This window comes from Peromyscus maniculatus, chromosome 12, assembly GCF_049852395.1.
Source record: "Peromyscus maniculatus bairdii isolate BWxNUB_F1_BW_parent chromosome 12, HU_Pman_BW_mat_3.1, whole genome shotgun sequence".
Classification (NCBI taxonomy): Eukaryota; Metazoa; Chordata; class Mammalia; order Rodentia; family Cricetidae; genus Peromyscus; species Peromyscus maniculatus.
The window spans coordinates 21563707-21579466 of record NC_134863.1 but is presented as its reverse complement, the minus strand read 5'-3'; the positions used below and the strand labels follow the sequence as shown (position 1 = coordinate 21579466).

Below are 15760 nucleotides of genomic sequence, written 5' to 3'. Positions count from 1 at the left end.
TGAGCCAAGTGTCCCTGCATAAGCTCCAGGTTTCAAACAGCCAACTCATGCAATGAGCACAGGACTTGGTCCCACTGCCTAGATGCCTCCCAAACTGATCAAGCCAATCAACTGTCTATGGGTTGTGGTCTGATTGTTCTTTATTTTATATCTAGAATCCACCTATGAGTGAGTCCATGCCATGACTGTCTTTCTGGGTTTGGGTTACCTCACTCAGGATGATATTTTCTAGTTCCATCCATTTGCCTGCAAATTTCATGCTGTCATTGTTTTTCTCTGCTGAGTAGTACTCCATTGTGTATATGTACCACATTTTTTTCATCCATTCTTCCGTTGATGGGCATCTAGGTTGTTTCCAGGTTCTGGCTATTACAAACAGTGCTACTATGAACATAGCTGAGCATGTATCTTTATGGTATGAATCAGCATTCCTTGGGTATTTGCCCAAGAGTGGGATGGCTGGGTCTTGAGGTAGTTCGATTCCTAATTTTCTGAGAAACTGCCATACTGATTTCCACAGTGGTTGTACAAGTTTACATTCCCACCAACAGTGGAGGAGTGTTCCCTTTGCTCCACATCCTCTCCAACATTGGTTGTCATTGGTGATTTTGATCGTAGCCATTCTGACAGGTGTAAGGTGGTATCTCAGAGTCGTTTTGATTTGCATTTCTCTGATGATTAAGGATGTTGAGCATTTCTTTAAATGTCTTTCAGCCATTTGTAGTTCTTGTTTTGTGAATTCTCTGTTTAGCTCTTTTTTTTTTTTTTTTTTTTTTTTTTTTAGTTTTTTTTTGAGACAGGGTTTCTCTGTGTAGCTTTGCGCCTTTCCTGGAACTCGCTTTGGAGACCAGGCTGGCCTCGAACTCACAGAAATCCGCCTGCCTTTGCCTCCTGAGTGCTGGGATTAAAGGCATGCGCCACCACCGCCCGGCCCTCTGTTTAGCTAGCTCTTTAGCCCATTTTTTAATTGGACTGTTCAGTATTTTGATGTCTAGTTTCTTGAGTTCTTTATATACTGTGGAGATCAATCCTCTGTCAGATGTGGGGTTGGTGAAGATCTTTTCCCAATCTGTTGGCTGTCTTTTTGTCTTTTTTGACTGTGTCTTTTGCCCTGCAAAAGCTTCTCAGTTTCGAGAGGTCCCATTTATTAATTGTTGTGCTCAGGGTCTGTGCTGTTGGTGTTTTATTTAGGAAATGGTCTTCGGTATTCACCAGTTTCTTAAAGTAGCCATTTGATGCTGCCTGCAAAAATAGTTTAGTGTACTGCTGAAAAAAAATTAGGGCCAAAAACAAAACAAAACAAAACAAAACGTTCTGGGCAGTGGTTGTGCACTCTGGAGGCAGGGGCAGGTAGATCTTTGAGTTCGAGGCCAGCCTGGGCTACAGAATAAGTTCCAGGACAGCCAACACTACACAGAGAAACCCTGTCTTGAAAAACCAAAAAAAGAAATTTAAGAAACACCATACTTTGAGAGTATCTTATTAGCTGTCTTTGATTTTTTTTTTTTAAAGAAAACCTTTGCCGGGCGGTGGTGGCGCACGCCTTTAATCCCAGCACTCGGGAGGCAGAGCCAGGCGAATCTCTGTGAGTTCAAGGCCAGCCTGGGCTACCAAGTGAGTTCCAGGAAAGGCACAAAGCTACACAGAGAAACCCTGTCTCGAAAAACAAAAACAAAAAAAAAAAAAAAAGAAAAAAGAAAACCTTTCTACCTACTCCTTTATGGATAAAGTTAGAATAATTTCTTAATATTTTATTTGGGTTTGAAGTAAAATGGTACTGCATACACGAAAGTGCTTTGAAAAGCACAAAAGCAGCAGTTGTGAAGACATTGGGAGGAAATGAAGGAAGATGAAATACCATTTCACAAAGTTCCTCACCAGGGCTTTCTAGTCTGACTCTGAGATTAAATCCTGAGAAGTGTCTTTTGAGATGGTGAGGCAGTTTCCCCATTATCATGTATTGATCTTTTCTTTGTACGTCAGTGAACTTCTAAAATGTAAGTAAATTTCTCTTTTGAGTTCATTAAAAACAAATATTTGGCCGGGCGGTGGTGGCGCACGCCTTTAATCCCAGCACTCGGAGGCAGAGGCAGGCGGATCTCTGTGAGTTCGAGGCCAGCCTGGTCTACCAAGTGAGTTCCAGGAAAGGCGCAAAGCTACACAAAGAAACCCTGTATCGAAAAACCAAAAAAAAAAACAACAACAACAACAAAAAAATATTTGTTGTTTTATTAAAAGTTTTGTGTTTTAGCCCAGAACACAGAATTTATTACAAATAAATTATACTTTAACTAAGTATAATGTAGAACACCTAAATACATACAGGTTAGTTTTTTCTAGTTGAATCTGTATGTGGGTTAAGTATGAATCTAAATGAATGCAAATAATTTAAGTTTATTGGCTCAAATTTTATTATTTAATGGGAAGCAAGACTACAGAGCTTATCCTTTAAGTATCTGGTTGTCTACTTCTCTAGGGAAGTGGTGGAGAATCTCCATGTTTATACATACTTTACTCCAGTTTTGGTTGTTAATGCCTCCTTTTTTGTGTTTTTTAGGTTCTCAACCCATTTTACATTTTCCAGCTGTTCAGTGTTATCCTGTGGAGCGTTGATGAATACTATTACTATGCTCTAGCAATTGTGATTATGTCCATAGTGTCCATTATAAGCTCACTATATTCCATTAGGAAGGTAAGTCAGAATTTATTACATATTTCATAAATATATTTTCATTTTGTAATAACTTGTAAGGTTTTTAGACTGCATAGTACTTCGTATAAAGTACATTTAATGTTATATTTGTAAAAGTACACATACAAACATCCTTTGGTTTATTCGTTTAATCAAGGTAGCTAGGGTAGCCTAACTAATCCTCCTGCTTTATGCTTGGCCTTTGGACATTTTTTTTATTTTTAATGTGTGCTGGTGTTTTGTCTGCATTTATGTCCATGCACCACAAGTGTCCTTGGTGCCTGCAAAGGCCAGAAGAGATTATTGGATCCCCTGGGACTAGAGTTACAGATGATGGTGAGCCACTGTGTGGGTGCTGTGAATCCACCTGGATTTTCTGGAAGAGTAGCTAGTGCTCTTTACCATTGAGCTATCTCTTCAGCCCTGACTTTCTTTTTCTTTTTTTTTTTTTTTCCTTTTTTTTTGGGGTGAGGGGACCAAATACTTATTTTTTGTGGTGCTTGAGTTTGAACCTAAGACTGCATATGCTCACTGAGCTACACTCTTAGGCAGATGTCTTTAGAATCAAATTACTGCATGATTATTCAGAAGCTATAGGCGTCTGTATTAAAGACTGCAGTGTTGAAAAGATAGTTCTGTTGGTCTCAAGGCTGCCTCATTTAAAGTGTCTCTTTGTTTTGAGCTAAAACAGTAATTTTTGAATTCCTAATTTTCGAGTATGTGCATGGATGTGTTCACATGTAAGTGAGTGCAGTTGTGCCTCGAGGTCTCATTTTGATACTTGGTATCTTCTTGGATTGTTCTCTGCTTTATTCATTGAGGCAGGGTTTCAGTTAAACCCAGAGCCCCACGTACTGAACTAGTTAAGCTAGCCAGCTTGCTCTAGGAATCCCGTCTTGGACTTTGGAGTGTTGGGATTATAGGCAGGCTGCCATGCCCATTTAGCTTTCCCATGGGTGCTCAGATCTGAACTTGAGTAGTGTCTTAGTTAGGGTTTCTATTGCTGTGAAGAGACACCACGACCACGGCAACCCTTAGAAAGGAAAACATGTCATTGAGGTGCTTACAGTTCAGTGGTTTAGTCCATTATTGTTATGGCGAGAAGCACAGTGGCGTGCAGGAAGACATGGTGCTGGAGAGGTAGCTGCGAGTACTTGGTAGCTACATCTTGATCTGCAGCAGCAGAAAGAGAGAGCGACACTGGGCCTGGCTTGCGCATTTGAAGCCCCAAAGGCCACACCTCCCAATAGGGCCACTCCCTGTGGGCCTAGGGGGGCCATTTTCATTCAGACCACCACAAGTAGTGAGCACTTAGCCACTGAGTCCTGTCTCTTGACTTTTGACCTTTTAGAGGCAGAACAGTCAAAAATGATCACAGTAATTGAGCATTCTCTTTTTCAAGTATCTTGAGGAACAGATTTTGTATTTTATTAGTTTTTTATCTTTTTTTCTTTCAGCAATATGTTATGTTACATGACATGGTGGCAACTCACAGTACAGTGAGAGTTTCGGTTTGTAGAGTAAATGAAGGTAAGTACTTCAGATGGGGTTGAGAGAGTAAATGAACATAAACCATCTGATTCAATGCTCGTGTGTAAAGTGAGACCATTTTGTCTGTGTATGTGCATATTTTTAAAATTGCATTTGTTTATTTAGTTGTGTGTGTGTGTGTGTGTGCGATCACACACACAAGTATGTATGGAGATCAGAAGACAACCCATGGGAATCCCTTTTCCTATCACAAGGGATTCAATCCTGGGATTGAACTGAGGTCATTAGGCTTGGTGGCAAGCACCGTTACTCTGTGCCACCTCACAAACTCTATTATTACTTCTTCTCACTTCCCCCTTCTTCCTTCTTCAGAATTGGAGACACACATTTAGAGTCCCGGATTTGTGGGGCAGTTAACTCCTTTATATAATGTTGTAAATATGTTGTACAGTATAAGGCACTTTGCTACACTCTAGGAAAACATGATAAACAACAACAAAATGTGATGAGTGCTGTGAGCGCACAGTGAGCCCTTAACACTAGTGCTCTTGAGTACTCAGGTGAGTTTTTGGAAGTCTAAGAATGATGATTTCAGTTAGCCAAGTTGAAGACAGGTGAGGAGTTGTAAGAGAAGGAGAGGGTAAGTACCCAGGGACCAGAAGTTAAGACTGTATTCTTCCTAAGAGCTGGAATTCAACAAGGCGTGTGCTGAAAGTAGATGAAGCATTCTAAGGGATTTGGATGTGTCCAAAAGGCTAGAAAGCTACAAAGGAGCTTTAAGCAGATCCCATCCTGTTTGCCTTTGCAAAAACCAGTAATTCTGGCTTCCATGTGTAGACGGGGTTATCAGGGAACAATGCTGAAGGCGTCATCACCAGGATCAATAACACGGTTGTAAAGTTAACAAGAAAGGACGTGGGTTCATAATGTGGGCATTGAACAAGATTTGGTGCTAATTGAAGTCTTGAGATCTCGCAGCTGGGTAGATGGATGTCGTCGGCATTGTTCCATGGTGCACAGTAGAAAGGAAACAATGATTGTAGGAAGGAGAATGCTTGGAACTTATAAACTGTCCGTTGAAGAAGTGAAGGATAGATAGCATAATATAATAGCCACTTTGATTTCTCCGGAACTCAAAATCAGGCTTCATTTTTCACATTCTCCACATACCCGCACCTTTTTCTCTTCTTTCTTCTTTGAGTTAGGATTGTTAAATTAGCAACCCTGGTCTCCTAAGTAGCTGGGATTACAGGTATGAACCATGCCCTCAGGCTCTATTTTCTTGACTGGTAGCCAAGTGATTCAGTCTTCCTCCTTCCCTTGCTTCCTCCCCACTCACTTCCCACTAGAAGCTCCCACACTTGCTGCCATCGTTTTTATTTTTGGTAGGATTATTTTATGTTGTTTGTTTCATCTTAAGGTTTTTTGTGTTTTGTTTCTGTATTTTAACAGCACAGGCTGGCCTAGACCTTGTTATGTAGGGGAGATAACCTTGAACTTCTGATCTTGCTGCTACAAGCTCTAGGATTACCAGACAGCTCAACAGTTTTGATATTTTTACAGGAAAGAGTCACCATATCCAGCTTGAAGGTTTTTAAGTCTCTACATGTACAGAGACCTGAAAGCGGGTGATTTTCTTGGCTTTTCAATGCTGGGATTTCAATGCCTGATTTAAATTTTCAAGGAAATAATGTATCAAATGACATTATATATTTAATAAATTCAACTTGCTGTATTTTAATAATGTAAAAGAACTAAAACATTGAGAAGGGATGAGGCATAAGAAGTTACAGTAAGAAAAGAACACCTTTGAAAAGAAAACATGGTAAATTTTTCGTTTTCTTTAATTTCTGTGGAATTACGGAAATGTGAATTCCTTTTGCCTGTTTCAACAGAATTTCCTGTGTGGACTTAGGCTTGTACTTTAAGATGGCAGACAGCCAAAATTAATGTATGGAAAAAATTGTGTATGGAAGGAAGCCCCAGGAGGCCACGCTGTCCCCTGTGCTTAGTCAGCGTCTTGTCAGGACACAAGCTTTTGATACACCTGATGCCTGGTGCCTATGGAGGCCAGAAGATGGGGTCAGATTCTCTGCAACTGGACTGACAGATAGTTGTAAGGCTCCATGTGGGTGCTGGGAATTGAACTCAGGTCTCCTGAAAAAACAGCCAGTGCTCTTAACCCCTGAGCCTTGATGCTTTGTTAATGTAGTTCTGTTTGTTGAGACTCTCCGTGTGTAACAGTTTTGGTATTAGCCCACTGTATCAGTAGCTTACTGAGAACAAGAGACTTTTGGATAGGTCATTAGTTTATTTGTTGTGTTTTATTCCAAACTGAAGAATAATTTCTAACTTTTTTTCAAATTCAGAAATAGAAGAAATCTTTTCTACAGACCTTGTGCCGGGTGATGTCATGATCATTCCATTAAATGGGACAGTCATGCCTTGTGATGCAGTACTTATTAATGGTACTTGCATTGTAAATGAAAGCATGTTAACAGGTAAATAGAATCACCAGTGTCACGCTTACTATTTATGATGGTATTAATATTAAGTCGTTTAAACTTTTTCAAAATAATACCATTTACTCATAAATGTGATTGATAGTGATTTTGTGTGTGTGTGTGTGTATGTGAAAATACTACATTCTGAGCTAAAAACTAATGCTAAATCACTATTTTGGTACTGACCATATTCCTAGACTTGTTTCTTGCCACTCCTTAGACATAGGGAAATGCTTTCTAGTAAGAGAAGAGGAAAGAAGTCCTTTCCTGCAGAGATTGCAATGTATTTGCTTCTGTAGTCGTTATGTGAAAAGTGGGAGGAAGATTGTTTAATGTTCTGTAATTGGGAAGAAGTAGACTTTAAGGTAGCTCTACTGGAAATTTACGATCTAGAAGTAGATCTGCCTTCCTTTTAATTTGTGTATTTTTAAATTATAATCTGGCTAGAAATTATTTCCTACATATTTAGAGGTTTAAAACATACAATGTCACACATATTTCTACATTCTTGCTGTCTTTGAAGAGATTTGAATGTTATAGAGAATTAAATGACAAAAAGAAAGAACCTCATATTACTCATTCTTTTTCTTTCTTGCCCAAATTTTCTGTGTTACTGAGATATTTTCTGTCTAGCGGGGATTAAAGATGTCATGACACCACTGGTTACTGATAGTAACAGCACTTCTTAGCTCTGCTTGAGTATGTTTTCTTTGGTGTTTGAAATGTTTTGAAAGGTCATTAAAAACAATTTTCAAATAATGGCAGGCATTATTTCTGAAACATGAATCACGTTGGAATTACTGTGGGGAACAGCTTGGTTTTTCTCAGTGAACCAATTGATGGAAAAATTGATTGTACTATGTTGTCCATATACAAAACAGTTAGTTATTAACTATTATAAGCAGTACTATTAACATTTCAAATATTTCACTATTTTTTCAGTCTGTATCTGACATTGATTTCGAAGCGCTGTTTTAATATTTGATTTTCTTAACAGGGGAAAGTGTCCCGGTGACAAAGACTAACTTGCCAAATCCTTCAGTGGCTGTCAGAGGAACGGAGGAGGAGCTTTACAGTCCAGAGACACACAAGCGGCACACACTGTTCTGTGGGACGACTGTCATTCAGACCCGGTTCTACACTGGAGAACTCGTGAAAGCCATAGTAGTTCGCACAGGATTTAGTACTTCCAAAGGACAGCTTGTTCGTTCTATACTGTATCCCAAGCCCACTGATTTTAAACTCTATAGAGATGCCTACTTGTTCCTACTGTGTCTTGTGGTGGTGGCTGGCATTGGGTTTATCTACACAATCATCAATAGCATTTTAAATAAGGTATGTAACTTTCCATAGTGTTGGTCCTTAATTATTTCCCATGTGGCTGAAGAAAACTGTGACACTAGTTTCTATTATATTAGAAAGCAAAAACAGATTGGGTGGCCTAGGCAGGAGAATTGGTAGTTCTGGGACAGCCTGGGCTGTACAGCAAGACCCTGTCTCAACAACAGAAGCCACAAGTATAAAACATTTCCATTACAGTGTATAATTCTTCAGAATGTCTGGGACTTTCTGTGATGTAAAGCATGCGTCAAAAGCCTTTTCTTATTTGTGGAATAAATTAATATAATATTATATATATATATATATACACCTTGTTTTGTTTATTTAGCTATATTCTGCTCCTAACTCTGCCTCTTGGGTGCTGGGATTACAGGTGTGCACTACCATTCCTGGCTTACCAAAATTATTTCTAAACACTTGAAAGAGGCCATGCCTGATTGGTTTCTAGCTTCCATGGAGACTGCCCTGGTCCTTGTAGGATGAGATGGTATCAGATAAGGTTTTGTTCTACTTGATTTGAAGGTAGTCATGTGAAGAGTGCAAGCTGTTAAAATGAGAAAGGTATTTCTAAGAGTAAATAACTTGTCTCCTTTAGCTGCTATTCTGTTAGTATATTTGGATGGCTCACTGAACCTTCTGTTGGATAAGAATTCCCTACCGGCATTGGGATTTGAACCTAGGGCCTCAAACATGCTAGGTTAGCATTTATATACCTCAGGCCTTTTTTTTACAAAAATCTCTGAATGAAGAAAAATTGGATGTATATACTTATATAAATACAAAAATAGTGTTTATTTTATCATTAAATTAGTAAATTGAATACTGTGAGTTTGACATTTATTTTTATGTTAATTATAGAAAGAAGTTCAGGAAATAATTATTAAGTCTCTTGATATCATTACAATTACTGTGCCACCTGCACTTCCTGCCGCAATGACTGCTGGGATCGTATATGCTCAGAGAAGACTGAAGAAAGTGGGGATTTTCTGTATCAGTCCCCAAAGGATCAATATCTGTGGACAGCTGAACCTTGTTTGCTTTGACAAGGTTGGTGGCTTCATCATCCTTACTGTGTTCTAAATAATTTTAAATAATTATGTTTATATTTCCTTTATGAATTAATTTGCCCTTATTTTTAATATTTTTGTAGTTTTCCTCTTTCCTAGTTAGTTAGCGTATGCAGATTTTGAAATATTCTTCTCCACTCCTCACCTCTCTTGAAATGGGTTTTCACTATATAGCCCTGGCTGACTTGGAATTCATTGGTGTAGTCCAAGCTGGCCTCAAACCCAAGACCTCTGCCTTCCTCTGCCCTCCTGAGTGCTGGGATTAAAAGTGTGCGCCACCATGTCTGGCCCTCTCCTCGTTATTTACTTGTTTGTTTGATCTGCATGTGTGTTTTGCCTGCATCTTTGTCTATATAACACGTTTGTGCAGTGCCCACAGGCTAGAAGAGGGCCCCTGGAGTTACAGACAGGTGTGAGCCAGCATGTAGGTGCTGGGAATTGAACCCAGGTTATGGAAGGACAGCCTGTGTTCTTAACTCAGTGAGCCATCTCTCCAGCATCATCCTCCCCCCCCCCCCCAACCTTTTTCGGATAAACATATGCTTGTAGTTCTAGCATCTGGGAAAGTGAGGTAGGATGATAGCTTGAGCCCACAAGTTCTAGGCCATCTGGGCAACATGGACTCTACCTCAATGTCTGTTAGTAATAAAATTTAAGATATTGGTGCTGGAGAGATGCTCAGTGTTCAAGAGCACCGACTGCTCTTGCAGAGGACCAGAGAACCCAAGTTTGATTCACAGCATCCATGTGGCACCTCACAACCTTCTGTGACTTCAGTTCCAGGGGATCTGGTACCCTTTTCTGGCCTCCATGGTAACCGAGCATGCACAGGATGAACAGATGTATATGCAGGCAAAACACCCATACACATAAAAACAAATTAAAAAATTTTAAGATATAATGGCAATAAATAAAACATTACATGGTCCTTTGTATTTTTAGGTAATTCTAAGGTAATAAATAGTCTCTTTGGATATGTATTTACTATGATTTTTTTAATTACTCATAAATACATGTATTTAATGTTCTATGATTTTATTGAATCCCCAACCATTTTGTTGAAGAAAAGCGGTCATTTTCTTATCTGGGTTTTAACTAGTAGCTTCCTTCTGGTGTTTAAATGTTCTTCTTGGCTGCTTGTCTAGTAATCTGTCCTCCATTACACCAGCAGCCCCTGCTTGTTAGTAGGTAGGTAAGTTAACTGGTGTGCTTTGTTTACTGTGTCAGCACATGGATAAATACAGTTAACACGAGGAGGTGCCTTCTCGTGCAGGTAATGTTGTGCACAGTTCATACCCTGGCAGTATATGCGCTCCCGCCTCCTTCCTTCCTTTCCTCAGGCTCTGTTCCTCTGCATTGTGTATATGTACTTAGTTGTTCTTAGTGTGGGTCTTGGCATTTTATTTTGTTTTATTTTTGTTAGGTATTGCCCTTACTTTGTACATGTGTATTTTTTTTTAGACTGGAACTCTTACTGAAGATGGCTTAGATCTGTGGGGAATTCAGCGAGTGGAGAATGCCCGGTAAATATTAGCTAGATTTTTCTAGATCATTCATTAGTCCAGTTAATTTTTAACATTTTAGCATATTGAGCATTCTAACATAATAGACAAATTTGTACCTGTCACCAAGAATAAATACTTGCTATATATAAACATACACGTGCATGTTTCAGATATCTTTTAAAATTTATTTGTGGTGTGTGTGTGTGTGTGTGTGTGTGTGTGTGTGTGTGTGTGTGTGTGTGTGTGTGTGTGTGTGTGTGTGTGTGCAGGTGTGGGCATGTAGTCAGAGCACAGCTTGTAGGTGTGGGTTCCTTTCCTTCCCGCATGTGGGGCTGGAACTCAGGCTCAGGTTGTCAGGTCTGTGGGGCAAGCACCTTTACCCCAAGCTGAGCTGTCTTCAGTTTCCCGTTGGCATGGAGAGCAGTGGATTTCCTTGTGGCGTTTTTCTCACTTACCCTCTGTCCCATGGCTCCCCGTGAGGCCCCTCCTAACACGTCCTTCTGTCTCCCCTGCTTCCCTGTCTCATGTATGACGTGACCCTCTTTCCATCGTAAGATCTCTTCCTCCCCCTCATAGTCCTTTTTCTGGTTTTCACATGTTAAACACATGCACATGTGAGCACACACACCCACACACACAATTTTAAAACTGGACACCTCATATGAGAGAAAGTGCAATTTGTCTTGCTGAGTCTGGCTTATTTTGCTTAACATAATGATTTCCTGTTCCATTTTCTTATAAATGTGCCGATGTAAGTTTTCTTTGACTGAGTAAGTTTTATTGTGTACCTGTAGAACATTTTTTTTTTTATCCATTCATGTGTTGATGGATGTGTGGGTGGTTCCATTTCTTAGCTGTTGTGAATAATGTGAATGATGTGATTAATGCCTTAACAAACATGGGTGTTAAAGTATTTGATTTTCTTTTAACACTGTGTGACTCTGGCTGTCCTGGAATTTATTTATATAAACCAGGCTGACCTTTGACTCAGAGATCCTCCTGCCTCTGATGGGATTAAAGGTGTGGGCCACCATGCCTGGCCTGGAAGTTGAAGAATTTCTGTGATATGTTGGATATCCATATCCAAAGCTGGGCTTTGTGGTAATTCTATTTATTTTTTAATTTTTTGAGGAACCTTCATACTGATTTTTGTAGTTGCTGAACAAGTATATATCCCCACCAATAAAGATATTTAAGAGTTCTCTTTTCACATCTTCACCATCATTGGTTGTTTGTTTTATTGATGGTAGCCATTCTGTCTAGGTATGAGCTATAATCTCAAATATAGTATAGTTGTGATTTTCATTTCTTTGGTGGCTAAAGATTTTGAACACTTTTTCAAGTATTTATTGGCCAATGGCCCGTAGTTGTTCTTCTGAGAACTGTCTATTTCATTTGCTGATTAATTGATAAAGCGATTTGACATTTTGGTGTTGAATTGTTGTAGTTATTTGTGTGTCTGAGGTAGTTGGCAAAGTTTTTCCCCCCCTTTCTCTGGGGTGTTTCCTCACTCTGGTGGTGATGGTTTGCTTTGTTCACTTAGGCTGGCCTCTAACTCACAGTCCAGCTGAGATGAGCGAACTCATTCTCCTGCACAGCTGTTTGACCATTAGATTTCTAGGCCGAACACTCCATTTCTCCTGGCACATTTTGTTACTGCTACTGAGAAGCCCCATTCATTCCAGTAATGTTCTCTTAGTTGCTTTGAAATATATTTCAGAAATATTTGCCCTGATCAGTGTGTTATTTTTCTATTTTCCAGGACTCATTTTGTTGCTTTTAAAAACTTTGTTAGTAGCCGGGCGGTGGTGGCGCACGCCTTTAATCCCAGCACTCGGGAGGCAGAGCCAGGCGGATCTCTGTGAGTTCGAGGCCAGCCTGGGCTACCAAGTGAGCTCCAGGAAAGGCGCAAAGCTACGCAGAGAAACCCTGTCTCGAAAAACCAAAAAAAAAAAAAAAAAAAAAAAAAAAAAAAAAACTTTGTTAGTGATTTAACCTAAAGCCTTGTTTTGTGCATGCTGGTCGAGCATTCTGACACTGACTTACATTAGCTGCATTCATTTGCTTCTCCATTCCAAGGATTCATAGTTTTACAACTTCTGGTGCATAGCTTCTTACCCTTCTGTTATTCCCTTTCCCCGTATGCACTGTTTTCTTTCCATGTGGGAATCCTTAGTGAATGTGCATTTGTTTCTTTCCAGATCTTCTTTCCCATGATGTGTGAGTAATATTTGTGTGTATGGTGCACGTGTGAGTGTGTGTGTACCCTAGCTGATGCACATGCAAAGAGCAGAACACAGGGTGTCTTCCTCCTGCTTCCTACCTTACTGACTTGAGACATGGTCTCTAACTAAACCCAAAGATAACCATTTTAGCCAGGTTGGCTGGGTCATCCCTCTCTTGGGGTCCACCTGTCTCAACTCCCTAATGCTGGGGTTGCAGGGATGGGAAAAACATACCAGTTTTTGTTTGTTTGTCTGTTTTTTAAATGGGTGCTGGAGATTCAAAGAGCAAGCATTCTTAGCCAGTGAGCCATCTCTCCATCTCTTCTAATTCTAATTTTAAAATTCTCCATTTATTTATTTATTTATTTATTTATTTATTTATTTATTTATTTATTTATTTAATTGTTTTTTTGAGACAGGGTTTCTCTGTGTAGCTTTGCGCCTTTCCTGGAACTCACTTGGTAGCCCAGGCTGGCCTCAAACTCACAGAGATCCGCCTGGCTCTGCCTCCCAAGTGCTGGGATTAAAGGTGTGTGCCACCACCGCTCAGCTAATTCTCCTTTTGAATATTTTTTTCCCCAGTTGTCATGACTTCAATATCCAGCCTCTGGGGTAAACAAAGCAAATGTATGAGTTGGTTTATAACAGTCTTAGAAGAGTTCCTGGTACCTAGTAAATACTGCATAGCTTGCATGTTTTTGTTTTTGTGTTTGTTCAGTGGCAGGGATGTGTGTTCATGTTGCTGCTGAGGGTCAGGGTCAAGCCTAGGCTTGCTAATGGTGTGACTCTTTACTGCAGAACTGAACCCCAGCCTTCTTTCAGTGGGCTGAACCCCAGCCTTCAGTGGGTTTTCCGACAGCAGTCTCTTACTGTCTTACTCTTGTTTGAACTCACTCTGGGAAAGGCTGGCTGAACTCTTGATCCTGTCGCCTTGCCCCTTCTGTACCTGTGTCACTGTACTTAGCATAAAATATGTAATTACAGGTGGAGTTTCATGTATTTCACTGTAATTTTCCGTTTGAACCTGAACTCCTTGGTTCAAGTGCTGGGATTACAGGTCGTCTCCACCACGCCTAGTTTTGATTATTTTTTTTTTTAATTACAAATTTGAAAAGATGTTAGAATATTGGGTTGAGTCTAGAGATTTGCAAACCTAATTCGGTGTGTATTCTCTGTTTAGATTTCTTTTACCAGAAGATAATGTTTGCAGTGAGATATTGGTAAAATCTCAATTTGTTGCTTGCATGGCTACTTGTCATTCACTTACAAAAATTGAAGGCGTACTTTCTGGTGACCCACTCGATTTGAAAATGTTTGAAGCCATTGGATGGGTAAGTTTGAAACAGCTTTTGTAACGTAGGCCCGTCTTAAGCACAGCTGAATAGCTGAAGATATCCGGCGTTTACCTCCTGAGTATTGGAGTGAGCCCTTAGTCTCTGTTTATGTGGTACTGGGCTGTATCTTGACCAGTAGCTTGTCAGCCTGTCCCCCAAGACTCCATCTCCACCACAGTGCCAAGCCTTAGCTGTTCTCCCCGACCCCCTTCATGTCTTCAAAACAAGCACCACCTAAGTGATTCTAACATAGTACCAATTTTGGGGTGTCAGCATGAGATGCAGCCTTGCCCACCCTGGACTACACTCTGCGGACCCTGAGGGAATAGTCCCAGAAGACTCAGTGATTCTGGTCTCTCTTTAATCACTGCTAATTCCTCAGTCCTAGCTGACCAGCATCAGTTGTCCCACCAAAGGTGTCACTTTCGTGGTTCTGCTCTTTCCTTTTTGTTTTGGGTTTTGGTTTTTAGAGACAGGATTTTTCTGTGAAAGAGCTCTTGCTGTTCTGAAACTTACTTTGTAGACCAGGCTGGCTTTGAACTCACAGAGATTTCACTGCCTCTGCCTCTGGTGTGCTGGGATTAAAGATGTGCACCACTTCTGCCAGGTGGTTCTGGGCTTTTGTTAACCACAGCCAATTATTCGGCTCCAGTTGACCAGAACCAGCTTCTTAATTTAAAAATATTACATAAATGGCCAGGACAGAGTTGATTCTTCCCTGCGAATCTTCACAAGCCAGAGCCCCACTGACCACTGAGCTCAGAGCACTCAGTGCCTTTTCTAGCCCAAAGCTCCAAAGTCCTTCCACAGTCCTTTCCAAAACATGGTCAGGGCTGCCATAGCCACACCCCACAACCTGGTATTCATTTCTGTTTTGGTTAAGATTTCTATGGCTGTGGTAAAAAACCATGACCAAAGGCAGTTTAAGGGGAATAGAGTTTATTTGAGCTTACAGTTCCACTTGGCATTCATCATTTAAAGAAGCTGGTGTAGGGAGTCAAAACTGAACTTCCTGGAGGTGGGAACCAAAGCAGAGGCCTTGGAAGAGGGCTGCTTACTGGCTTACTCAGCCTGTTTCTTGTGTTTATAAAAAGCCCTGGCTGTCCTGAAACTCATAGGACTGTGGAAGGACTTTGGAGCTTTGGGCTAGAAAAGACAGAGTGCTCTGAGCTCAGTGGGCAGTGTTGCTCTGGCTTGGGAAGATTCGCAGGGAAGAATCAACTCCATCCTCCACCTCTCTTCCTCCCAATCGCTGGGATTAACAGTGTGTGCCCCTACACCTGGCTTTAGTTTGCTTCTTATACCACCTAGGACCACCTACGTAGAGTGGCACCATTTATAGGGTCTAGGTCCTCCCACATCAATCATTAATCAAGGAAATGCCCCACAGGCTAGTCTGATACGAACATTTTCTTGGTTGTAGTTCGTTCTTTTTAAACTTGACTTAAAACTAGTCTTAGGACATTAAGATAAATCCCAATTTCTGAGATGGTCAGATGTGGGAAAGGACGTTGTGGAATTGTATAAATTTGATTGTTTAAAAAGTTTTCCTCATGTTTTGCATTAATGGATTCCTCCAGTTAGTCAGATTAGCTTAGTTT

At 40.4% G+C, this 15760-nt stretch overlaps 1 protein-coding gene across 7 annotated transcripts in view; it reads left to right on the top strand.

Moving 5' to 3' along the window:
• The window catches only part of Atp13a3 (ATPase 13A3), a 90070-nt gene that overhangs the window by 34678 nt on the left and 39632 nt on the right, over window positions 1-15760 (top strand). For all 7 annotated transcript variants that reach the window (XR_013043707.1, XM_076548673.1, XM_076548674.1 and 4 more), the window contains 7 exons: window positions 2558-2692; window positions 4150-4222; window positions 6553-6684; window positions 7685-8022; window positions 8887-9075; window positions 10557-10618; window positions 14006-14156. Coding sequence is in view for 6 of the 7 variants with exons in the window: in XM_076548673.1 (XP_076404788.1) it covers window positions 2558-2692; window positions 4150-4222; window positions 6553-6684; window positions 7685-8022; window positions 8887-9075; window positions 10557-10618; window positions 14006-14156 (1080 nt within the window). In the remaining variant the exon portion in view is untranslated. The remainder of the gene's footprint in view (window positions 1-2557; window positions 2693-4149; window positions 4223-6552; window positions 6685-7684; window positions 8023-8886; window positions 9076-10556; window positions 10619-14005; window positions 14157-15760) is intronic.